Source organism: Tamandua tetradactyla, chromosome 7, assembly GCF_023851605.1.
Source record: "Tamandua tetradactyla isolate mTamTet1 chromosome 7, mTamTet1.pri, whole genome shotgun sequence".
Lineage (NCBI taxonomy): Eukaryota > Metazoa > Chordata > Mammalia > Pilosa > Myrmecophagidae > Tamandua > Tamandua tetradactyla.
Genome location: NC_135333.1, coordinates 49,945,670 through 49,973,570, shown reverse-complemented (window position 1 = coordinate 49,973,570; position 27,901 = coordinate 49,945,670). Strand labels below are relative to the sequence as shown.

Genomic DNA, 27,901 nt, shown 5'->3' with positions numbered 1-27,901 from the left:
AGTCCTTTGCCGGATTTTAAATTGGGGTGTTTGTCTTTTTTGTTCTTGTATTATAAAAGTTCTTTATATATTTTGGATATTAAATCCTTATCCAATATACAGTTTACAGTTATTCTCCCCATTCTGTAGGGTGTCTTTTCACTTTCTTGATAATGTTCTTTGAGGCACAAACTTTTTAATTTTGATGATACTAGAATTTATCTATTGTTTCTTTTGTAGCTTGTGTTTTTGGTGTCATATCTATGACTCCATCACTGACTCTCAAGTCATGAAGATTTGCCCCCATGTTATCTTCTAAGAGTTTTATAGTTTTAGCTCTGATATTTAGGTCGTTGATCCATTTTGAGTTAATTTTTGCATATGATGTGAGGTAGGGGACCCCTTTCATTGTTTTGTACGTGGACATCCACTTTTCCCAGACATGTTTGTTGAAGAGACTAACATTTTCTCATTGAGTGGACTTGGCTCTCCAGTGAAAAATTAGTTGTCTACGGATGTGTGGGTCTTTTTCTGGGCGTGCAATTCATTTCTCATTTCCACTGGTCTATATGTCTATCTTGTATTCATCACTTTTAAGTGTCTAAGGGAGAGTAAGTAGCATCTTCTGAATTTTCCTTGGCATCCCTGAATATTTGTCTATGTCACTGGTGGTAAAGCTTCTCAGAGAAAAATGCAAAAACTACACTCCTGGAGAGTTAACTACTAACTGCAATGCTGATGACTAAAACAGTTTAAGCTATATATTTCTTCAGCAAGGTCTCTCCAGAAGCCATAAAACATCAGCCAGAAGAGAGACATATTTGTAACATGAATTGGCGAGAGAGAAAAGAAATGACACTTACTAGAGGGTTTCAATTAATTGGTGTTTCTTATAACTCAAAACCCAAGCAAGCCCTGGCAGGGCCTTTCCAATAAAACTTTATAAACAGTTTTCAAATGTTAGGGAAAATTGATTGCTGATTCCATCAATCATATTAATAGTTCATCATTAACAGATACATATTAAGTTCCAATTTGTATTTAAAAGGAATGATTTCTGTGCATTAGTAGCTTATGATGTAATAACAGAGAAAGAAACATTAATAAAAAATAATTCTGGGAAAAAAATGTTGGTTTAGTTTTTCTTGGGAGCAATGGGGCAAAGAAACAGGCTCATGCAAGGAAGATACCATTACCTGATGTGGTCCAGAACATCAATAAAAGCTATTTTCCTGACACTTGCTTGAAATGCCCCATCTGCTCACATTCTAGAATTAAGGGATCAAAATCTTGACAATGTAAATGCTTAGGAAGAGGTAGTGAATAACACTCCTTAACTGTTTAACTTGATTATGCTATGGGACCAGCTCTTACTGCCTCACAGAGCCTTGGGGTTACATGGTACTGTCAGAAATATACTGGTGGAACAGAAGACATCAGTGGGTCCTGTGGGATATTGGGCCAGAGAGAAGTAGGAGCTGCAGTAAAAACCCAGAGAGGAGGCAAGCTGAGAGAGTGGGCACAAAGGCTGACCTTTACGTTGCTGTGGGCCAGGTCTCCAGGCACAACCATGTCCATTTCCCCCAAAACATTTTCCCTCCAGCCCCAGAACAAGGAAATGGAAAGAGGACCCTCTTCTCAGGGCAAATAAATAAATAAAAATCATTTAGAAAGCGGACAGAGTTAGCAGCTGGCATAGTACAAGGATGTTCCTCCTTATATGTTAGGTATGTATTATTCACGCATATGTGTATGTATGTGTGTGCATATTCACATATGTATGTTTGCATGTGTGTAGACAGAAATGCATTGCATATTCATGTATGTTTGTGTACATGGGTACATTATTTGTATATGCATGTATGTGTGTGCATATGCCTTTGTGCTCACATGCATGTGTGTGCATTTACATATTCCTGTGGGGTACATATTTTTGTTTATGTATATGCTCATATATATACGCATGTGTGTTTTCATGTGCTTACGTGTGTGCATTAATATGTAGTAGGTGAGTGTTCACATTCATGTATGTAAATAGGTAGGTGCATATTGTGCATTCATGTATGTAGGTAGGTACACATTTATGTATGTATGTATTCACGTGTGTAAATGGGTTTGTATATGCATACGTATTCATGTATGTAGGGAGCAGACAGATGCATATTCATTATCTTTAGGTACGCATTTATGTATGTATGTATCCATGTGTGTAAATGGGTACATCTATGCATATTTATTCATGTATATAGGGGGCAGACAGATGCATATTCATGTATCTATGTATTCATGTGTCTAGATATGCAGGTAGGTATATATGTTTGTACATATTCATGTATATAGGTGGGTAGGTATATACTCATATATGTGTCTGTGTGTCCTTTTGTAGGTAGGAACACATTCATATATGTAGGTCTGTATGTGTGTGTGTATTTACTGGTTCACTTCAATTTTCTTTCAGTAGGACAGTCTGGCTTTGCTACAAAGCTGTGGCTAAGGTTTGCACACTTTTGGAACTCTATGCCAGTTTCTAATAATGTTTTTAATAGTACTATCTTGGAAATTATGACTATTGCATTTGATGTGAAAACAGCTTTATAAAACCACATGTTAACAGTTATAACTGTGGGGTGGCTCTTTGTTTTCCTATAAAATATTTTGGGATGCCACATTAAGCATTGGACCAAACAACTGCTGGGGCCCCTTCTAGTCCCGACATCCTTCATTCTGTGTCTGTACTGTGTGTACAGACTGGGTTCAAATGCAGCATGTGATTTCTGGGGACACAGACCCCCAGAACATGTCAGCAATGTGGAAGCATGGCCCTGCCAGAAGTCACCTGCCAGGAGAACTCAAGCCTAGCGTGTCCCTGAAGACCTGTCCAGTGAGAACCAATGACATAGGATGAGTTCTCCTCTGGCCCAACAGTCAGAGGAAGTATTTTTTTAAACCAAGAAAATCCCTCACTGGCCTGCAAAACTACAGCATATGCTTAGAAAGGGGTCAGCTGAAGCTGCTGGACATCCACAGAGATGGGATAATGTGAAGCTGAAGGCCTCCAGAGAGAACGGGGTGTGTGCAGAAGAAAAAGGATGACAGCAAAGACACTTGTCCCTTCCCAAGAGGAGTTTGCATGAGCTAAATCATTCACGGGGGGATAGAATGTCATCATTTATGACTTAAAACCACAGAGTGCTCCTTCTCTTTGCTAGGTCCCTTCAAGGAGAGTCAATGCATTCAGCCTCTGTGTCCACATGGGGACAATGGGGTGATGAGAGGGAGGCAAATGGAGTATGCAAATGCAGAAGACAGTAGCTGGAATTACTATTTGCTAGCCTGCAAGCCTCTCAGAATACCACCCTAGCACTATTCTCTTTCTCTCAGTCTCTATTTCTCATTGTGTAGCATATTTCCACAGTAACTATTCTGGAATAGAGGTTCTTGTGGGGCAAGGAAGAGGTTGGTGAGGAGTCTTCTCATTTGGGGAACAGGAGACCCTTTATGGGAGACCAAACACCTGTCTTATTCCCTTCCCTTCCACCTCAGTGTTCTGAGGCACTTTGGGGAGACTTGGGGATTGTACAGTGAACTTTGTTTTGCAATAAAAGAAATAAAAATTCAGGAAGAAGCAAGGTCTCTTGATAAAGGCTCTTCAACAGGCCAGGAAACTCTGCTGATGTTTCAGCACAGGTGCTACACCTGAAACATCTAAGAGGCAGCCCAGGAACTGGGGCATTAATTATCTATTTATAAAGCTCTGGTTCCAGTTGCTCTCAAACTCCATCTGGTGATGACTTACTACTGTCCATTACACTGATGGAAAAACTGAGTTGTGGTGAGGTCACATGATTATCAACTGACTAAAATGAGAGCTCACTTCACAGGGGTCAAAGTCCATAGTTATGAGAACTTTAACACTGGCGTCTCAGAACCAGCCTAGAGCTGCTCAGAGAAGTGTTTGAAACTTTTAACTTATACCATAAAGGAAAATGCCTACAGCCACAGCTCTAGAAAAAAAAATGACAAAAATGGGCAAAAGTCTTGAACAGACATTTCGCCAAAGAGACCATACAGATGGCAAATATGCAGATAATGAGAAGATCAACATCATTAGTCATTAGAGAAATGCAAATTAAAGCCACAGTGAAAAAAAAACCCAAATGGGAAAAAACATTTGCAAATCATTTATCTGATAAGGGTCTAGTATCCAGAACATGTAAAGAACTACTAAAACAATAAAAAGACAAATACCCAATTTTTAAAAATGGGCAAAGGATCTGAATAGATAGTTCTCCAAAGGAGATAAACAAATGCCCAATAAACACATGAAAAGATGCTGAACATCATTAGCCACTAGGGAAATGCAAATCGAAATCACAATGAGATGCTACTCCATACTCCTTAGGATGACTGTAGCAAAAAAGACAAATAGTAATGAGTGTTGGCAAGGAAATGGAGAAACTGGATCCAACTTATATAAACTGGTATAGCCACTGTGGAAAACAGCTTGGAAGTTTCTTTTAAAATGAAAAATGGACTTACCATATGACCCAAAAATTGGGCACTTGGTCATTTTTCCCAAAGAAATGAAAACTTATGTGTGTACAAATATCTGTATAGGAATGTTCATAGCTGCTTTTTATTAATAATAAATAAAAACTGGAAACTACAAAATGTTCTTCAATGGGCACATATTTAAAAAAAAATGTGGTATAACCACACCATGGAATATAACTCAGCAATAAAAAGGAATGTAACAATTTGGAATAACCTCAAGGAAATTATAGAGTGATAAAAGAAATCCCAAAAGGTTACACTATATATATAGTTCAACTTATATAGCACTTTTGAAATAAAATTATAGAAATGGAGAGAAGATCAGAGGGTGCCACAATTTAGGGACGAAGAGATGGAAGGTGTAGCCATAAAGGGGTAGCATGAGGAAACTTCATGTGATGGAACAGTTCTGTATCTTCACTGTGGTAGCAGTTACAGATTTCTGTGTGACAAAGCTGCATACAGTTCTATACACACACACACTCAGCACACAAAGGAGTGCTTGAATGTCTGGTAAAATTTGAATAAGCTGCAACAGTTTTCCAATGTCAGTTTCCTGGTTTTGGTATTGTTAATATTAGGGGAAAATGGAGGAAGGATGCATGGGACCTCCCAGTCCATTTCTTCACATTTCCTGGGAACATATAATTATCACGAAGTAAAGTGTTTTTTTAAAAGGTAACCATATAGTGATAGCTTTAGGGAATGTCTGACAGGTTCAATAACTTTAAATTAGGTGTCCAATAAGGGTTGCAATAAAACTTAAATTTGATAGGAAAAAAATGAAATGATGGTCTATGCTATGCAGCCACAAACCATTCCCTCTACGTGTTGAGGGAATCCTTTTTAGAGGACCTGTGGTTATTGCTGGTGGGACCTGCAGGCAGACAAGCACCACATACTGGGCAGGATAAGAAAAACAGAGTCCAGAGACTTCACAGGAAAGTCTTTCAAACTGCCGGGTCTCACCCTCAGGGAAAACTGATGCAGGTGACTCTTTCCTCCTGATAGGAGGCCAGTTTGGTCTGGGAAAATCTGGCTGGGGTCTATAATACCTAAGTAGATCCTCCTAAGAGTTGGGGGGGAAAGGCACCATACAAGCAGGGCAAGAAACAAGAAAAAAAGAACTGAAAAATTCTCCCCTGTTAAACAAAACCTAAGCTAGAGGTCCAGAAAAAGCTGAACTGAATGTCAAAGAACAGACAGACAACAAATTCATCCAGCAAGAAAACCCTAGGCAAAAGAAGTGAAAGCAATCTCCAGAATAAACTAATTAAGGGAATTAAATGCCTAGATGCCAGCAAAAAAATAACGAATCACACTAGGAAAATTGAAGATATGCCCAGTCAAAGGAACAAACCTACAATTCAAATGAGATACAGGAGCTGAAGCAATTAATTCAGAATATGAACAGACATGGAAAACCTCTTCAAAAACCAAATCAATGAATTGAGGGAGGATATAAAGAAGGCAAGGAATGAACAAAAAGAAGAAATCGAAAGTCTGAAGAAACAAATCACAGAACTTATGGGAATGAAAGGCATGGTAGAAGAGGTGAAAAAAACAATGGAAACCTACAATGGCAGATTTCGAGAGGCAGAACATAGGATTAGTGAACTGGAGGACAGAACATCTGAAATCTCACAAGAAAAAGAAAATATAGGGGGAAAAAACTGGAAAAATATGAGCAGGGGTTCAGGGAATTGAATGACAATATGAAGCACATGAATATACATGTTGTGGGTGTCCCAGAAGGAGAAGAGAAGGGAAAAGGAGAAAAACTAATGGAGGAAATTATCACTGAAAATTTCCCAACTCTTCTGAGAGACTTAAAATTACAGATCCAGGAAGTGCAGCTTTCCCCAAACAGAATAGATCCAAATAGACATACTCCAAGACATTTACTAATCAGAATGTTAGAGGTCAAAGAGAAAGAGAGAATCTTGAGAGCAGCAAGAGAAAAGCAATCCATCACATACAAGGGAAGCCCAATAAGACTATGTGTAGATTTCTCAGCAGAAACTATGGAGGCAAGAAGACAGTGGGATGATATATTTAGATTACTAAAAGAGAAAAACTGCCAACCAAGAATTCTATATCCAGCAAAAATGTCCTTCAAAAAGGAGGGGGAAATTAAAACATTTTCAGACAAAAAAATCACTGAGAGAATTTGTGACCAAGAGACCAACTCTGCAAGAAATACTAAAGGGAGCACTAGAGACAGATACGAAAAGACAGAAGAGAGAGATGTGGAGAAGAGTGTAGAAAGGAAGACTATGAGTAAAGGTAAAAAGAAGGAAAATTAGATATGACATATAAAATCCAAAAGGCAAAACGGTAGAAGAAAGTACTACCTGTGCAGTAATAACACTAAATGTTAATGGATTAAACTCCCCAATCAAAAGACATACACTGGCAGAATGGATTAAAAAACAGCACCCATCTATATGCTGTCTCTACTCAAAGGACATGAGGGCAAGGACACAAACGGACATTTGCACACCAATGTTTATAGCAGCATTATTTACAATTACCAAGAGATGGAAACAGCCAAAATGTCCATCAACAGACAAGTGGCTAAACAAACTGTGGTATATACATACGATGGATTATGCAGCCGTAAGACAGAATAAAGTTATGAAGCATGTAACAACATGAATGGACCTTAAGGACATTATGCTGAGTGTGATTAGCCAGAAACAAAAGGACAAACACTGTATGGTCTCACTGATATGAACTGACATTAGTGAATAAACTTGGAATATTTCCTTGGTAACAGAGACCATCAAGAGATAGAAATAGGGTAAGATATTGGGTAATTGGAGTTGAAAGGATACAGACTGTGCAACAGGACTGAATATAAAAACTCAGAAATGGACAGCACAATATTACCTAACTGTAATACAATTATGTTAAAACACTGAATGAAGCTGCATATGAGAATGATAGAGGGAGGAGGGCTGGGGCATAAATGAAATCACAAAGAAAGATAGATGATAAAGATTAAGATGGTGTAATCTAGGAATGCCTGGAGTGTATAGTGATAGTGACTAAATGTACAAATTTCAAAAATGTTTTTGCATGAGGAAGAACAAAAGAATGTCATTACTACAGTGTGCTAAAAATAGATGGTACTTAATATTTTAAAATTTCAACTAATGTGTGAGACTAAAGCAAAAAATGTTTATTTGGTACAAATCTATACTTTGACTACTGCATCTCCTAATATAACCTATGTAGATAGTTGTTTGAACACCTTAAGTACATGGGACTTTGTATAGGACATGAGATTTTGTTGGTTTGTCCAGAGTGATTTGATCAGTGAGTGGAAAAGTATTTGCAAAGTTTCCTTCCAGGAATGGTGAGAATGGGGAAAATTCAATCTCCCCAAGTTGAACTCTTGATATTCTCACAAGCAGTGTGGACAACCAAAGCTATAGGCTGAGCCCCCAGCCTTGGGGGTTGTTCATATGAAATTTAACCCCACAAACAATAGGTCAAGCCTACTTAAAATTAGGCCTAAGAGTCACCCCCAAGAAAACCTCTTTTGTTGCTCAGATGTGGCCTCTCTCTCCAGCCAACACAACAAATAAACTCACCACCCTCCCCCTGTCTACGTGGGACATGACTCCCAGGGGTATGGACCTTCCTGGCAACGTGGGACAGAAATCCTAGAATGAGCTGAGACTCAGCATCAAGGCATTGAGAAAAACTCTAGAATGAGCTGAGACCCAGCATCAAGGGATTGAGAAAACCTTCTTGATCAAAAGGGAGAAGAGTGAAATGAGACAAAGTGTCAATGGCTGAGAGATTCCAAACAGAGTTGAGAGGTTATCCTGGAGGTTATTCTTATGCATTAAGTAGATATCACCTTGTTATCCAAGACGTAATGGCGAGGCTGGAGGGAACTGCCTGAAAATGTAGAGCTGTGTTCCAGTAGCCATGTTTCTTGATGATGATTGTATAATGATATAGCTTTCACAATGTGACTGTGTGATTGTGAAAACCTTGTGTCTGATGTTCCTTTTATCTACCTTGTCAACAGACGAGAGGAACATATGGAATAAAAATAAACAATAGGGGGAAAAAATTTTAAAATAAATTTAGTTTGAAATGCTAGTGATCAATGAAAGGGAGGGGTAAGGGTATGGTATGTATAATTTTTTTTTCTGTTTTAATTTTATTTTTCTGTTGTCTTTTTATTTCTTTTTCTTAATTGATGCAAATGTTCTAAGAAATGATCATGATGATGAAATGCAACTATGTGATGATATTGTGAAATACTGATTATATATGTAGAACAGAAGGATCATATGTTAAGAATGTTTGTGTTTCTTTCTTGTAATATTTTTTTAATTTAAAAATTGATAAAATAGTAATAATAATAATAATAATAATAAAATAACTCTATACCCAGAATTCTACACACAGCAAAAATGTCCTTTGGGAATTAAGGCAAAATAAAGACATTTTCCCTTAAAGGAATAATTTGTCACTAGCAAACCTACTCCTAAAATAAATGCTAGCAAGTGTTCTTCAAAAGAAGGATGATTATACCAGAGGAAAACTGACAACTTCTGGAATGAAGAAGAACCAAACTGGTAAATATTTACTTAAATACAATATACAATTTCTCACCCCTTAAATTCTTCAAAATACATACGGCTGCAAAAGTTACATAATATTCCATGTTTGTAGATGGGATACATGTAACTATAACATAAAAGAGCACAGCAAAGGGAATTATATGATTGCAATGCTTTTATGCTTCACTTGAGGTGGTAAAATATTTTCTTCTAAGTAGACTGTGAAAAGTTAGGTATGTACATTGTTATTCATAGAGAAACTACTAAAAATAATACTAAGAGAAATAGCCTAAAAAGAATACATAAATTAAAATGGAGTCTAAATATATTCAAATAGTCCAAAAGAAAAAAAAATAGAGAGCATAAATAAAAGCCAAATAATATAATGATAGACTTAAATCCAACCATATTGATAATTACATCAAATACAAATGTCTAAGAATACAAATTAAAAGACAAATTTCAGATCTGACTAAAAATAAAGCAATAGCAAGACTCATCTATGTTCTTTCTACAAGAAACCCACTTTACGTTAAATGGGTAAGTTGAAAATAAAAGGATAGAAAAACATATACAATGAAAACATTAATTACATTAAATGTAGAATAGCTACAGTAATAGCAAAGTAAACTTCAGAATAAGAAAAAACATCAGGGGCAAAAAAAGAATATTTTGCAATGATTAAAAATAAAAAAACAGTCAATTTACCAAGCAGACAAAATAACCCTAAATGTGTATGCACTTAACAGAGATTCAAACTACCTGAAACAAAAGCTGATAGAAATAAAAGGACAAATAGAAGAATTCAAAATTATGTTTGACAAATGCAACCATCTTCTCTCAGTAATTGATAGAACAAGTAGACATAAAAACCAGCAAAGATCTAAAGACCTGCAAACATTGTCAATCACCTTGACATTTATAGAACATTCTAGCAGAATACACATTTTTTCCAAGTACACCTAAAACATTAATCAAGACAGAGTATTTGCTGGGTCATAAAATAAAGCTTAACAATTTTTTTTAATTTGAACGCAAATGTTTTCTAAACATAGCAGAATAAAACTAAATATCAATAGCAAATAAAACTGGAAAATCCCCAAATACATGGGAATTAAATAATGCACTATAAAGTAATTGATGAGTAAAAGAGGAAGTCTTGAGGGAAATTACATTGAACAGAGTAAAAATGAAAATACAGCACATCAAAACTTGTCGGATAGTGCTAAAGCACTGCATAGAGGGAAATATATAGCATTAAGTGCTCGTGTAAGGAAAGAATAAAGGTCTTAAATCAATAATCTAAGCTTCTACCATAAGAAGCTAGGAAACAAAGAACAAAACAAACACAAAGCAAGTAGAAGGAAGGAAATAATAAAGATGAGAGCAGAGATCAATGAAACTGAATGAAATAGGGGATATCAATACAGACCTTACAGACATTAAAGAGAGAGTAAGGAAATATCAAACACAAAAAACTTTATGCCCATTATGTCAGACAAGTTCATGTGTCAACTTGGCTAGGTAGTGGTATCCAGTTTTTGGTCAAGTTAGCACTGGTCTAATTAATACTGTAAGGATATTTCATAGATTTAAATTATTAGTTGGCTGTATCTATGGCTGATTACAACAATCAACAAAAAAGACTGCCTTCAGTAATAAGTGAAGTGTCATCCAATCAGTTGGAGGCCTGAAAGGGAAAACTGATGGCTTAGCAGTCAGAAGGAAGAATTTCCATCTCTACTTCTGCCAGCCAGTTTCTCCTGGGGAATTCACTGAAGCCTTCATCAGAGTTCCCAACATACCTTACAGACTCACCAGTCCTCACATTGTTGTATGAGCCAATTCTTATAATCAGTCTGAAAATATTTAGAAAGATAGATAGTTATATAGATGATAGATAGAAAGATGATAGAGATGGATGGATGGATGGATGGATGGATGGATGGATGGATGGATGGATGGATAGACAGACAGGTAATCCTTTCAGTTCTGTTTTCCTGGAGAACCCTGACTAGTGCCCCCATAAATTCAACAAGCTAGAAGAAATGGACAATCTCTTGAACACAAATCACCAAAATTCCCTCAAGAAAAAATAGACAAATAAACAGCAATCTATTAAATACATTGAAATAATAGTTTAAAACCTTCTAAGAAAAAGGAAACTCCAGGCCTGGATGGGTGACTGGTGAGTTCCAACAAATACTTGATGAAAAAAATAATGGCAATTATACAAATTTTCAGAAAATAGAAGAACGCACACTTCCCAACAGATTGTGTGAAGCCAACATTACACTCCTACCAAAGCCAGAGGAAAACATTTCACGAAAAGAAAATTACAGACCAATATTCTTCATGACCAAAAGTCATCACGAAAATATTGGCAAGTTGAATTCAGTAATATATAAAACACAGCATTTATTTCAAGACTACAAGGCAGGTGAAAATCTGTTCACCTTAGCAGACTATAAAGGAAAAAAAGTCACATGACCATCTCAGGAGATGTCGCAAGAGCATTTGACAAAATTTGACTTCAATTCTTAATTAAAAACTCTCAGTAAATTAAGAGGAGAAGACAACTTCCTAAATACGATAAGATCATTTCTGGAAACTGTACACCTACCATCATGCTTAACAGTGGGAAACTAAATGCTTTGCCCTATGGAGCAACCAATGCTCACCACTCTTATGGAAGTTGTAATGAGTAAAATAAGACAAGAACAAGAAATAAAACGATACAGATTTTGGGTACCTATGTGACAATTAAGACTCAGAGTAGGAGTTCTGCATGTCTAAAAAGCAGCATTGCCACACATAATAACTGTTAAAGAAACTGAAAAGAGATCAGGCTTCAATCAGAGATAAGAATGAAGCCGATCAGGTTGGGACTAAGGTAAATCAGAATAAAGGGGTAAAGAAGACATTGTAGTTAGAATTTCACCTACTGTATGAGACCAAAGGAAGAGAGGTTTATTTTGTCCACAACCTAAATTTTCTGTAGCACATAATCTAACACAACTTGTCTGGATAGGCCATTTAAACAACCCAAACACATTGAGCCCAGAATAGGAATGAGGGCTTGTAATTCTGTACAGCTTAATGTAATGCTCATATTACATTATATCCCAGAGTATGCTGAGCAAATAATCAAAACATATTGGCAAAATCCCTTGAGGGATAGGAGAAAAAATAAGAAACTATCAAACTTTGCCACCAGGGAAACCCTCCTGATACCATCTACAACAGTAGGGACTCTCAAGTCAGCAGGCCAAGTCCTTGATCTTGAACCTTGCTCCTGTGAACTTACTTATTTGAGAAGCTTAGCCTACCTACAGTTATGCCTAAGAGTGACTTCCAGAGAACCTCTTTTTTTGCTCCAATGTGGCCTTTCTCTCTCCAAGCCCAACCCTTCGGGTAAAATCATTACCCTCCCCACTACACAGGACATGACATCCAGGGGCAAAAGTCTCCCTGGCAACATGGGATATGACCCCCAGGGATGAGCCAGGTCCTGGTACTGTGGGAGTGGCAATGCCTTCCTGACCAAAAAAGGGGAAAGAATGGTAACAAAATAAGGTGTCAGGCTGACAGAGTTCAAAGAGTCAGGAGGTTACTCAGGAGGCTACTCTTCTGTAAGAGATTGCTATTTATCATGGTTTGCCAAACTCCGACCAAAACAATTCCTGATAACCTAAAGGACACCTAGGGTTCTATCTGAGATTCTACTAAGGTTCCATGCAGTATGATCATTTTCCAGAAAACTACAACTTCCAGATAGGTTCCAGACAAGTCTTGAAACTCTGAGGGGCCAGGCTCTCCAGTAAAACCACTAGTTCCATCCCCCTACCCCATATTATTGACAGCCCTTTCCAACATGAAAAAGTTAGAATGGGCATAGCCCAAATACACCTAAAGATCGGGAGAAAGATCAAAGAGAAAGTGGAGTTAAAACAGAGAAGATAGGATTTAACTAATGACTATGACTCAGAGCAGCTAGAAGGAAAAATCCGAAATTGTAGAATTGTAATCCATACCAAACTCTAAAATCTGCTCTACAACTAATTGTTGTGGTGTACTGTGAAATTTATTGCTTTTTTTGCATATATGTTATTTTTCACATTTACTTTAAAAATTAAAAAAAATTTATTGATTAATTATTCCTAAATCATCAATGACATTCTTAAGTAAAATTGTTAGGCTTTTTATTTCAAAAAAAAAAAAGGCATACAGATGGGAAAGAAGAAATAAAACTCTCCATTCACTATGTCATGATTATTTACAAAGTCTTCAGAATCCGCAAAAAGCCCTTGGAAGTAACAAATGAGTTTAGGAAGATTGCGCGTTGCAAGGTCGATAAACAAAAATTGATCTTATGTCTATAGACTGGAAATTAATGACTAGAAAGAAAACACTTTAACATTTGTACCATTGACAATAGCACCCAGAAATTAGTACTTATGTACAAATCTAATAAAGCATGTGTATTGCCTATACACTGAAAATTATAAAACATCGATGAAAGAAATCAAAGACAACCATATAAATATACAGATTAGAAGACTCAATGTTATTTGTATCAATACTCCCAATAGGATATATAGATTCAACAAAGAAACATTCAAAATACTGGCAGATTTTTTTGTAGATAGTGACAAGCTGTTTCCAAAATTTCTGTGGAATGGGAAAAAAAAATAGAATAGCCCAAACAATTTGGAAATGACCAAAGCTGGAGACCTTGCATTGTGTAATTACAAGGCAGTGTGGTATTGGTGAAAGGATAGACACATAAATAAATAGAACAGGGCAGCAAGTCTAAAAACAGACACACACAAATATGGCCAATTAAATTTGACAAAGATGCAAAAATGATTCAATGGAGAAAAGGTTATCTTTTCAACATATATTGCTGGAGCAATTATCCATATGCAAAAATAAAGTGAATCTCAACCTATATATTCTTCATATATTACACAAAAATTAATTCAAAATGGATCATAGGTTTACATGTAAAACATAAAATTAGAAATTGTTTGAAAAAATCATACAAGAAAAATTTTGTGTTTTTGGATAAGACAAAGAGTTTTTAGACACAGCACCAAAAGCATAATCCAGAACAGAAAACAAATTGATAAACTATACTTCACAAATTTTTTAACTCTTTCTCTGTGAAAGATAACTGTTAAGAGAATGAAAAGACAAGCTGCAGACTGGGAGAAAATATTTTGAAATATCTGATAAAGGATTTGGATCCACAATATATAGACAACAACAACAAAAACTTTAAACGGGCAAAAGAATAGATATTTCACTACTGAAGATTTATGGGTGGCAAATAAGAAATAAAAAGACATTTAACATCATCAGTCATCAAACAAACACATATTTAGTTTACTTATTTTTAATTTTTTTTAGACAAACACATATTTAAACCACAATGAATACCAACTAAAAGAACAAAATTTCTAGGAATAAATTAAACCAAGGATGCAAAAGACTTGCACATGGGAAGCTACAAATTATTGCTGAAAGAAAATTTAAATAAATGGAAAGACATTCTATACTCATGGGTTAGAAGACTCAAATATTATTAAGATGTCAATATTAACCAAAGCAAGTTACAAATACAATACAATCCCAATTAAAATTTCAAAAGCCTTCTTTGCAGAAATGGAAAAGCCAATTATCAAATTCATATGGAAGGGCAAGAGATCTCTACTTGCCAAACTGGCTTGATAAGGAACAAAATTGGAGGATTCACACTTCCTGATTTCAAAACTTATTACAAAGCTACAGTTATCAAAAGAGTGTGGTATCTGGCATAAGGCTGGACATGTAGACTACTGGAATAGAATTGAGAGTTCAGAAATAAACCCACACATCTCTACATAACTGATATTCAACCAGGGTGCCAAGTCCACTCAATGGGGAAAAATTAGTCTCTTCAACAAACAGTGTTCAGAAAACTGGATATTCACTTGGAGAAGAATGAAAGTGGACCCCTACTTCATACCATATATAAAAATTAACTCAAAATCTGTCAATGACCTAAATATAAGAACTAAAATCATAAAACTCTTAAAAGAAAATGTATGAGAATATCTTCAGATCTTGCATCAGGCTATGGTTTCTTAGAGATGACATCCAAAGCACAAGCAACAAAAGAAAATTTGGACAAAATTTTCAACTTCTGTGCATCAACAGACAATATCAGGAAAGTGAAAAGATAATCTACACCACGTTCAGTGAAATAAGCCAGACACAAAAAGAAAAATAGTGTATACTTCCACTTGTAAGAAATACCTAGAATATGCAAATTTATGGAGAAAGAGAGTAGATTACCAAATTAACAAGGCTATCAGGGGCTGGGGAGAGGGGGATGAAAGCAATGAAAGTCATTGCTTAATAGGTACAGAGTTTCTGCTGGGTGTTGAAAAGGTTTTGGTTACATGGTGGTGATGGTACCAAAACACCGTAAATGTAGTTAAAATCATCTAATTGTATAAATGAAAGTGGTTAAAATGGGAAGTTTTATATTGTATATAATGTTTCCACATAAAAAAATGTTTTACAAAAGTTTATATCCCCCACCAAAAAAAAAAACAAAACACAATGAGATAGATATCACATATACCTATTATAATGTCTAAATGTGTTTTAAAAACTGACAATACCAAGTGCTGATGAGAATTTCTTATAAAGTTGAACATACACTTACCAAACAACCCAGCAGTCCCAAGGAATTCACTCAAGAGAAAAGAAAATGTATTTTCACACAAAAACTTGGACATAAACATTTATAGCAGCTCCAGGAGACAAAAACCGTGAACAAGCCAAATGTCCTTCCAATGGTGAGTGGATAAATGAAATTGCGGTACATTCATGCAATGGAATACACTTCAGCAATAAAAAGAAGCCAACTATTGAGGCATACAACAACGTGAGTGAATCTCAAGCACATTATACTCAACAAAAGAAACAAGACTCAAATGCAACAGATTGGATTATTCCATTTATCTGACATTCTGGAATAGGCAAAATTAGAGGCTGCCAGGAGTTTGAGGTGAGGATGGGTTTGACTCCAAGGGGGCAGCCCAAGGAGGGAATTTTGCAATAACTGTTCTCATTCTTGATTAGGGTTACACAAACCTGAAATTTGTCAAATTTCACAGAACTGGACCTGAAAAAGAATGAACTTTACTGTATATAAATTTTTAAATTAATTTTAAAAATAAAATGGAAAGAAAGAAAGACTCTACTTCCTTAGTCCTCCAAGTTCTCAGGGTGAGAGACGCCATTAATTTAACAAATGTGTAAGACCTATCAACACGCACCAAGTAAACTAGAGTACACAAAACAGATATGCCTGCCCTTGGGTGGTTTATTCTATTTGGGTCTGAAGTGTGGGAAACAAGAATCAAGATGATTTGAACAGGATGATTGCCATCTTTAAATACAGCAAAGCAAAACCCCTCCCTCAACCCTTCTTACCCCTTCCCCTGCAGCTTTATCTGTGTTAAACCATTCATGGCCAAGCTTCAGGAAGGAGTTGTCTACCACACTGTCCTCATTTCTTCTCGTCCTACTCACTCCAACAGCACTAGCAGTTTCTGCCTTCCTCGCTCTATGGAAATGGTCCTCATTAGACTGGTAAAAGTGAGTGGCCACTTTTCACTCTTACTTAAATTCGCGACAGCTCTTCAGCTCTTCTGATCGCCATCCTTCTTGAATGCCTTCTCCCCTTGACTATTGGGATAAAGACAAATCCTCACCATGCTCTATCAGTTCCCCTCAGGGCCTGGGCAGAACCCAGCACTCTCCTGACTCATCTTTCTCCTCACTCTCGATGCTCCAGCCACAGGGGTTTGTTTTCCTTTCCTCCAAGGCACCCTGTCCTTCCCATGACAGGGCACGTGCATGGATTTCTCTCTTTCTCTGGATTGCTGTCATCCTTCTGACCTCAGCTGCAACTAGGGTGCCTCTCCAACGTCAATTCATCAGAGAAGACTCTTCATCCCCAAGCCCAGGTGGGATCTTCTTTGTTTCCTTTGGGGCATTTATTTCCATTTCAAAGTAGAGAGTCTTTAATGTGATCCTTTGATTGTATCAGTCTCCAACACTGAGGCTCTAAATAAGCTTTATGAGAGCATGAGTTAGTTTTTTGCTCAACACCAAAACCCTAGTGTCCAGTCACAGAAGCTGGTTACCCTAAATATTTGCTAAGGTTTTGACTCAGCAATTCCACAAAATATGGTTTATATAGGTCGTGTAATTCAAAACTATCTATAATAGCAATACATTGCAAACAACCTGATTACCCCTCAATAGGAGGCTGGTTAGACATCTGATGATATATCTATACCATGGAATACTATGAAGCTATTTAAAATAATACAGGGCAACTTTTTATGCATTGATTTATAAAGATCTTCACCCATGAATAAAGCAAGGCAGAGCACAGTGTGCATGAATTGCTGTCATTTGTCTAAAAAGAGGGTGAATAAAGACTACTTGATTTACTTGTTCGAATAAAAATACTCTGAAACTTATAACAGCAGTTACTTGTTTGGGGGGACTGCATAGAAAGGGGTCAAACTGGGGACAGGAACTCTACTCAATACCATTTTACACTTCTAGATTTTGGAACCCATGGCAATGTGATTTTGTTACTGTTTATAATTCAATAAACATTTTTTTAATGATCCCTGTAATGAATGCAATAAATTCTGTGGAATGGGTGAACTCAGGCCTGACGGTCTCACCCCCACCCCCTACCCCCCCATTCTCCTCCTCTCCAGCACAGACCCCAGTTGCCACTGCAGGCACCTGGGTGCTCTGGGACTCCCCTGGGGAGCAGTAGGAAGCTTTTAATTTCCAAAATGCATATTTTTGAAGTAATACTTTAAAATGATTCAACTGGCAGCAACAAATCCTCCTATTGTTGTTCACAGTTACAAAGTACTTCCAAATATGTGCTGAGACTGGACCTTCCCACTGCCTTAGCCAGTTTAGCCATGATTAGCCCTACTTTATAGATGAGAAAACTGAAGTTGTGAGAAACTAGGGGCCTACCAGCCTCTGGCCTAGGTCTCCTGATTAAAATGAGCACTCCTTCCAAGCAGCTTGGAGAACGCCACTCCCCTGGCACTCTTCCCCACCCCACCCCCGGCACTCTCCCTCACCCCCGCCCCCCGGCACTCTTTCCCACTCTGAAAGGAAGAAAAGGCACGCTGGTGGCAGGCCCTTCCCAGCCTTTTCTTCAATCCCATCATGTTTCACCACGATTGACGTGAGTAAGGGTCAGTCTGGGGCTTGATCTCGGGGGACAGCACTTATAGTGAAGGGAAAATGGCCAACTGCTGTTCTGGCTGCAACCCTGTCCCAGCAAGAGGGAAGAAAGAGGAAGGAACAATGTCCTTGGCTGGTCTGGAGAGAACCCTGCCAGGAAATCTGGCAGATGCTCCTACTGGCCAAAGCCCTTCCCTGAAGTCCCATCAACACCATGACACCAAACCAGGGGGTTGCTGAGCTCTTAGAACTGGGTGACAGGTGAAAGCAAGACGGCATTTCTATTTCTCAGGGTGTGGGGGAGAAACCTGGAGGTGGAGGGGCATTGGAAGGGCCTCAGCTGTGGGAGGATTTCCCTGTTGAGGACTAAGGGGAAAGTCACCCTGGGTGTGCAACCTGGATGTTTTCCTGCATAAGCATGTCTTCTCCCCCTCCTCCCCACTCAGTTTCATTTCTTAACCTCTGGGCTTGGTTCCAGAGCACCAGATTCCTCTTGATCCTGTCAGAGGAGAGAATGAGGATGAAATGTGCCTGCCTGTCCTGGACCCATGATCCAGCTGAACAGAAGCTGAGAGAGCTTTTACAGTGGAAAGTAAGAAAGCTAGTTAACATTCCCGCAGGATTTGTCATCTCAGCTCCAGCCTGGAATAGAAGAAAGGCATTTGTGCAGACACCATGCTGTCTGTATTTGGTCTCCAAGCTTGGGATGGGTTACTATGCTCTGATTAACAAAAATCTCTTGCAGCTCTTTCCCTTGGAATAAAAAGAGGACCTGAACAGATCCTTTCTTCCCACCTGAGTTTGCAGAACATCACTCAGGAAAAATATCAACTGCTTTGGACATGCATAATAGATTTATACTGCGTAAATTAGATAATGCAATGCTTACCTTTAAGCAGAAAGAGGCAAGCAACTGTTTGCTTCTTTTGAAGAAGGGAACAAATTGTCAATAATTCTTTATCATCTAACTCTGTGATACTCAATTCAAATCACTCCAGGGAACCTAAATATATCTCAACGTGTATCATAAAATGCTTTAAAATAAATTCAATTTTGGTTTTCAATTAAACTTTGAACTAATTGGTTAATTTAATTTACCTCTCAAACGTGGGCAGGAGGTAAGAATGAAAGAAGAGGTGTTGAAAACTATCTGGTATCTCGGTTCTAATGTCTAAATTTGGGGGATGCACCAGTTCAGCAATCTGGAACAATTATTTTCCTACCCAAAAGTTTTTGATGCTTCCTCAAAGCAATGTATCATGCTTACCTTTTTTTTTTTTTAATCTAAGAGGTCAGGGTGGGAAGGGGAAAAGGACATCTCCCCAGAATCAACATCTGAACAACAGAAACAGAATTGTCTTCACGTTGAAACAATTCTTCACGGGTTCGCTTGTTTAATTATTTTCAAATGATGAAAAATCTAATTTCAGGGAAATGTTAATATAATAGCTCCATTACATGACCATGAAGCTAATAATGAGTTATGCAGCTAAAGAATTTTGTGGCTAAGCTACAAACGTATTTTGGGAATAATATCTGCTCTCTTGATATAAATATACTGCTATCAAGGGCCTTGTACTAGAAGCACAGCTTCCCTAAAAGGGAAATCGAAGGGCCGAACCTTAACCAATTCCACTTTGGATATACCAGGCATGACTCAGGCTTGGACTACCCATGCGTAGACCTGATGAGTTCATTTCAATATGGAGTAGGCAGCAGTAAAGATTCAGAGGGGCAAATAAAACCCCAAAACAGCTGCTTGGAATCTGGTTGGCAGCAAAATAGAGGACAAGGACTCAGAAAGTTCTGGCAAACCATGGAGGTAGGGTGAGAGGAGCCTAGAAAACTGCCATGAGGGTAGGCCTAAGGGAAGGACATCTTGGGGACATGTAAGAAGCCAGAAGGAAGAAGTCCCCCTCAGCGGGCATACCCACGCACCATGGGAGCACGCTGGGCACCAGAGAATGAAGAAGGTCCCTAGGTGCCATAGAGTCCCAAGCAGAGGCTGAGAAGGTTTAGGAGAACAAGGTAGCAGTCCTGGGCTCACTCAACAGACAAGAGAAGGATCTTTCCCTTATACCTGTCGTGCTGGTGGAAGGAAGGGAATCACCTACCATGTGCAAACTGGCTCATTAACCCAGACAAGGCTCTTATTTCACATAATAGCCACATTCCCACATTGACTCTACCACATGGCCCTAAAAATATATCTGTCGGGGGCCTGGGAGGGCTGTGCCACCAACCCACAGTAGGCCGGGACTGCCCTGCCCCCGCCATCATGTGAACTGGCTGTGGCAATGCCGTTGCTTCAGGGAATGTTTCCTCATGACTCTAGCATCTGCCCCAGACTGAGATCCCTTTACATTTTTGGTACCCCAAATAATCTTGACTCTTAAAATCACATCCACTTCAGCCACCCTGTGCCATCTCATACCACCTCGTAGGGTTAGAGTTAGGGTTAGAGGATAGGGATAAGTGAGTAGGGTTAGAGATTAGGGTTAGGGGGCTAATGTTAGGGTTTAGGATTTAGGGGTCAGGGTTTAGGGTGAGGAGTTAGGGGTTTGGGTTTAGGGTTAAGTTCGGATTTGGGGTTAGGGGTTGGAATTAGGGTCATAAGAGCTATACTAAGATCTTAACCACAGCAACAACTATATCAAGCATCACAGAGTTGTTAATGACAATTATTCTATTCTATTATCCTTAAGGACATTTTATTTCCTCTGCAAAAATCCCTCCGAGCCCCAAGCTGTCAATAATACAGGTGACACCTTATGTGTGAGACTAAAGCAAAAAATGTTTATTTGGTACTAAATTTATATTCTGACTAGTGCATTTCCTAATATAACTTATATAGATAGTTTGATTGAACACCATAAGTACTTGGAATCTCAGGTAGGACATGAGATTTTGTTGGTTTGCCCAGAGTGACGCCCCGATGAATCCCAGAGTGATTCGATCAGTGAGTGGAAAAGTATTTGCAAAGCCCCCTTCGGGGAATGGTGAGAACGGGGAGAAATTCAACTTCCCCAAGTTGAATTCTTGATACTCTCACTAGCAGTGTGGACAACCAAAGCTATAGGCTGAGCCCCCAGTCTTGGGGTTTGTTCATAAGAAACTTAACCCCACAAAGGATAGGTCAAGTCTACTTCAAATTTAGGCCTAAGAGTCACCCCCAAGAAAACCTCTTTTGTTGCTCAGATGTGGCCTCTCTCTCCAGCCAACACAACAAGCAAACTCACCACCCTCCCCCTGTCTACGTGGGACATGACTCCCAGGGGTGTGGACCTTCCTGGCAATGTGGGACAGAAATCCTAGAATGAGCTGAGACTCAACATCAAGGAATTGAGAAAAACCCTAGAATGAGCTGAAACTGAGCATCAAGGGATTGAGAAAACCTTCTTGAACAAAAGGGGGAAGAGTGAAATGAGACAAAGTGTCAATGGCTGAGAGATTCCAAACCGAGTTGAGAGGTTATCCTGGAGGTTATTCTTACGGATTGAGTAGATATCACCTTGTTATTCAAGATGTAAAGGAGAGGCTGGAGGGAACTGCCTGAAAATGTAGAGCTGTGTTCCAGTAGCCATATTCCTTGAAGATAATTGAATAATGGTGTAACTTTTGCAATGTGACTGTGTGGTTGTGAGGGCCTTGTGTCTGATGCTCCTTTTGTCTGCCTTATCAACAGACGAGTGGAATATATGGAATAAAAGTGGATAAAGAGGGGAACAAATGTCAGAATAAATTTGGTTTGAGATGCTGGTGATCAGTGAGGGCGAGAGGTGGTGGTATGGTGGGTATAATCTTTTTTTTTTTCTGTTTTCGTTTTATTTCTTTTTCTATTGTCTTTTTATTTCTTTTTCTGGATGGATGCAAATGTTCTAAGAAATGATGACTATGCAACTAAGTGATGATATTGTGAATTACTGATTATCTACGTTAAAAAAATTAACAAATGAAATAAAAATTAATAAATAAATTTTTTAAAAACTACCACTAAAGTAAAATAAAAATCATGAATTTAATCAGACTGATTTGAATGGATGATTGCTTGAATGGATGATGTAATCAGATTGTTTGAATGGATGATTATCATGAGTAATCAAATATTTATATCCAATGCTCTTTACATCAATTTTATTGTTTCTTTAACAAGGCAAAATTTCAAAAGATCTAAGTATGGTTGTTCAGATGATGAGATGATCCATTTGCTCCTAGAAAGATAAGTTTTTTTGTAAGAGGAAGATCATCAGTTTATGGCTATATGCCTTAAATATTAAGGTTGTAATGATTTGGTTAACTCTTTTGCTCCATCCCTGGTGAGATAATTAGAATTTCTCATTACTTGAAACTTTTCTTTAAATTTCTATTAATAAAACCAATCAACATATAATACAAACATTCTTTTTTTATCACAGTTGTACATTCATCATCATGATCATTTCTTAGAATATTTGCATCATTTTGGAGGGGGAGGTGGAAAGAAAATAGAAAAGAAGTTCATACATACCATACCCCTTGCCCCTCCCTTTCACCGATCACTAGCATTTCAATCTACTAGGTTTGTTTTGACGTTTGTTCCCAGTATTATTTACTTATTTTTGATCCAAGTGTTTTTCCTCGTCTGTCCATAAGGTGGATGGGGGAAGCATCGGACACAGGGTTTTCACGGTCGCATGGTTGCATTGCGAAAGCTATATCTTTACTTGAAACTTTTAATCAATTTTAACATAGTAGATAATTAATAGGTATCATAAAGTGTTGCATATTTACACTTATCAACTGGATATACTTATTCTGATTCTAGTTTATAAAATAACTTTGAGACTATTTACTAGCAAATGAGCTGCCATAATTTGAAATTAAGTTAGAATTAGAAAATTCATACACATGCTTTCAAGAAGTAGAAATTAAATATCAGATAATCTCTGGATGCCACTTTGAACTCTCTTGATAACAACAGATTAATCCTATTCTTAATTCTAATATGATATCTAAAAGTGAGATTAAAGAATAGTCTTTAATAAATTTCTAGCTTCCCATTCCAGGATAAACTTTTTTTTAACATTAAATGCTGTTTCATTTATCTCTAGAAAGATATTTTATTAGTGGTAAAATATTCCTTACTTAAATATGACACTATTGGAAAGCATGGTAAAAATGCCTTATGCATGGTATGTACTCAGTAATATTTATTAAACATTTATTCAATGTTTAAAAAAATAATAATAATACAGGTGACAATGACACACATGATGGCTCCCATTTACTAAGGACTCACCCAGGGGCACTGTGCTAAAGGCTATAGAGATTGACCTTTTGGGCATGTGTAATCGTTCTGCATCAGCCCTGTGAAGTAGGCGCTACTATGGCCTTCATTTTACAGAAGAAACTGAGGTCAGCGTGACAACTGTCATCTCTCTTGTTTCCTCACCTTGGAAGAAAACCATATCAACAGGAGTCCAAAGCAGATGAACCATGGTTCTTAACTGCTGGGAGTGGGGGCAGAGAGGGAGGAAGGAGGAGAGGAGGGTAAGGGTAAAGAGAGATGGTAGCAGAGAGGGAGGGAGACAGGGAGGGAAAGACAGAAGACAGGACAATGCTCTGGACTTCAAAAGAGCAGTCTTGGCTCCTCTGGTCACAAACTCAGCCAAGACGTGGCTCTTCTATCAGTTTGCTGTGGCTCTTACCCTACTATCCTCCTGGACCTCCCAGTCACTGGAGAACGGTGCCAGCTGCTGCCCTTGAGAACAGTTTGAGAACTGGAAAAGGCTGGAGAACATCCTTCTGTTCTCTTGAGTGTCTGGAAAGATGGCGTCTTGGAAATTGACTCCATGGGGCAAGAGGTTATAATTTTCATCCATCCTAATTGGGAAGAGAGAAAAAGCAAGAGACTTAGCCTCGGCCCCTGGATGGTGCCAGTGCCAACCCAGAGTCAGAGAAGATGGTGACAGGCTCGCCAATTACACAACAACATCTCACCCAGTTCTCACTAGAGAAGCCACTATTTCTCATTATTCCTCTACCTCATACCACAGGAGGCTATTCGTGAGGTTTTCAAAAGGAAGAGTTTAGGTGAAGCAAGGGAAAGTATGTGCGTGTCTGTGAATGTGTGCAACTGCGTGTGAAATGTGTGTATACCTGCATGGCTGTGTCTGTGTGTGTACATTTGAATGTGTGCATATGCATATGTGTATACACGCCTGTGTGTGCACGCGCCTGCATGTGCGGGTGTGCATTTGTGAGCACGCGCATGCACGGGTGTGTGTGTGCGTCTTCCAAGGGACTTTTTTCTCCTAGGAAGTTCACAAAAGGAAGACCAGCTTGTAATGACTTAGATTCAAGTCCTGCCTTTACCTTTTATCTTCTGTATCACTTGAAACAAACGTCCTAAATTCTCTAAGTTTCAGTATTCAGATCTGCAAAGCAGATTTATAATAGTACCTACTTTTTAGTGGCGTTACAAAGATCACAATTGAAAGTGTATGTAAATAAATAAAGTACTTGGCAGAGAGAAAGTGCAACGTAAACATCAGGAAATGTTTTCACAGAGCCCAGTGCAACAGCTTGACAACAGCTTGTAAAGATAAAGACATTGTGAAAGGGGAAAGAAGCGATGGAAGTTGCAGTCCAGCCATCAGGGGGCACACAGGGCTCCTGGTGAGTTGGTTCCCTGGCCACCTCCCCAGTGACGCTGAGCAGAGCCTCTACTCCTCTCAGCATGTCCCAGCCTAACAGGGAGGGATGATTTGTATGCACTTGCTAATACACTTCAGGGCAAGTCAGCCCTGTGAAATGGAAATGTCAGGCTACCATTTGCCTCTCCGTTTCTGCCCTAACTTTTTGTAAACATGTCAGAGCAAAAGATGAAGGAGTTGACTGCACAAAACAGAGGCAGTGGACAAAATTCTATTCCATGATAGAATCAGAAGAAAAATATATATATCTGCTAAAGCAGTTGGACTCCTTTTTTCTTTGGAAAATAAAGTTTCATTGTTGAATATTTTTATAGCCTGGTCCTAGTATTTTCCCTAAATCAAACCGTAAGAAATCTGAGTCAAGTTCTTCTGTAACAAGTCCTTGCTGACATTATTTAGAAATTACACTTCTTTGACAATTAGCAAAAAACTCAACTTAATCTAGCTAAACCACTCAAGCCAACCCAAAGCATGACATGGATTCTAAAGTTAGATATTCGGGCTTGAATATGAAAAACATATGTTGCCATGAGCTTATGAACGCCCAACTGTGGAACTCACTTTTTTTTTCTAAGAGTGATGTGAAATCTCAAGAGCTAAAGGACCCAGGCCACAGACGTTCCAGTGTCCTGACAGCATCAATTCTCTCCCCATCTTGCTTGACATATAAGTTGGATTCCATTATGATGTTTCCTCTCCCAGTGGAAACTCTCCCCCAACTCAAGTAGATACCACCTGTGAATTTAACATTCCACCTGTTGTTCAAACTTCCAGGGACCCCACTGATGGGATTTTTAGGCAGGTGCAGTCCATCTTGAATTCAGGTCAACTCCTGGACCCAGCAAGATTCCGGTGCCTTTCATCATGGTAGGCCTCCTGCTGGTCCTCACTAGCCTCTTCATAGCACCAGGCTCTTTATCAGCAGGTCCCATCCTGCTCCCCATGGCCCTGCCCTAAACTGAATGACCTGGCATCCAGGTCTGCTGGTACCTGATAGGACACCGGCAAATTAGAGGAGAGCAGCTGCCTCCCATACCGTTCCCTTCTTGGCATTTCAGCTGGTGAGAAGGAAGTGAAGTTACCTGCACGCTGCCCCTCCTGTGCAAGCGTTATGGGTTGGGATGGGTTTTCTTCCCAACCCGCCTGTCTCTCATACTGTGGAGGTCAGGACACTGAGGCGTGTGAGAAAATCAATTAACTTGCTCAAAATTACGCACCTAGGAAGAGCAGAACCAAATCCCAACCAGAGTCTGATTCACCATCCCAAGCTGCCCCCACGGAAGCCAGTTTAAAAAAGAGTCAAATGGATTGCCGGAAACCACTTTGAGCTTTTGGCTGCAACACCCTAACAACTAAGCTCAGAAATTCTCTCCCTTTTTAAAAGTTACCCTTAGCCAGGGGTCCCCAGGATGTCCGTAGCGACAGGACAGAGCAGAGTAGCCAGGGGTCGGCCCTCGCGGCGCCTTCTCCTTTGGCAAGGCCAGGAGGGGGCTCCCGACCTGCCCGGCCACTAGGGATCTCGGGAGGCGGCGGGCCCAGGCCGAGGTGGGCGCAGCGGGCTCACCTGAGGAAGAAGAAGTAGGAGTAGTCCTGCACCACGGTGTGCGAGTGGCACGAGAAGTAGCCCAGGCCCGAGAGGTTGAGCCGGGAGCCGGCGGGCACCTCGAGCATGCTGCCCCACGCCTGGTCGCACAGCATCTCCACCTCGGCGGAATACAGGAGCCCCGCCGCGCCCGCCGCGTCCTGCCACGGCAGGTGGTTGTACAGGCCGGGCCCCTCGGGGTGCAGCGCCAGCACCCGGGCGTACACAATGGTCTCGGCCAGCTCCGCGCGGCAGCTTTCGCTCAGGGGTCTCCACTCCGACGGCAGCTGGCATCCGCCAACGGGTCGCGGCCGGCCGGCCAGGCACAGAGCGGTCAGCAGCAGTGGACGCAGCATACCGCGGGGTGGAGATGGGGGACAGGGTGCCGGACGCGCGGGGCTGAGACGGGGACCCGAGGGGCGGGACGGCAGGTCAGCAGTGGGGACAGCGGGACCCGACGGCGTGCGTCCCCCGCCCCGTCCCGCGCTGGGCTGGGAACAAAGCGGGTCCTCCGGGGCACGCAGTGGTGAGCCGAGGCCCCGCGGGTCCGGGGAGGGGAGCCTTGGAGCCCGGTCTCCCGCTGCGCCCGGGGCTCCGCGCGCCGTTCGCTCCGCGGCCGGGCTGACAGTGCGCTGCCCTCGCCCCGCAAGCTTTAAAGGGTCGTGGAGACCCGCCGGCCGCCCGCCTCCCAGCTCCACCCCGGCGACTGGGGCGTGGGCGACGGGAGAGGGCGGGGAATCCGCGGGTGCGCCTCAGCCGGCGTCTCCGGGACAAGTGGGGAGGGGAGAGGGACTTGCCGGGACGCGGGGAACTGCACGCGGGGGGGGCCTTTGGCGGGAAGCGGCTGCTGTTCTGGGCGGGCAGGGTATCCCCGGGAAGCGGGAGAAGGTCCTCCCTCTGGAGCAGAGGCCCAGCCCTTTCCTAGCACCCCTCGGATGGACAGACTTAACCCACGCTTTCCACGCTTAAAGCATTGAGCCAAACGTAGGGCATCCGTAAATTAATTGGGTTAGTTTGTACGATTACTATGCCTAGGTTTTTACATTTTCTGTGTACTTCGTATAGAGTTAAAATGTGTAGAAATTAAATCAAGCTTCACTTTTCTAAAGGCTAACGAGGAAATTCAGTGTGGACTGAAAATACCTTTGGTGTTCTCTCTCTCTCTCTCTGATTTTGTTTACTATTTTACTAATGGACTTAGGGAAGCCTTGATAAAAGAT

The 27,901-nt window shown here is 39.9% G+C and overlaps 1 protein-coding gene across 1 annotated transcript in view; it reads right to left on the bottom strand.

The window, feature by feature from the left end:
* Nucleotides 1-27,288, bottom strand: part of CCDC3 (coiled-coil domain containing 3) — a 92,178-nt gene extending 64,890 nt beyond the window's left edge. Inside the window, exons 1-2 of the mRNA XM_077169412.1 lie at nucleotides 26,664-27,288; nucleotides 24,092-24,266 (exon numbers count right to left, since the gene is read on the bottom strand). Coding sequence (XP_077025527.1) covers nucleotides 24,092-24,266; nucleotides 26,664-27,037 — 549 coding nt within the window. The 5' untranslated portion in view covers nucleotides 27,038-27,288. The remainder of the gene's footprint in view (nucleotides 1-24,091; nucleotides 24,267-26,663) is intronic.
* Nucleotides 27,289-27,901: the final 613 nt, after the last annotated feature.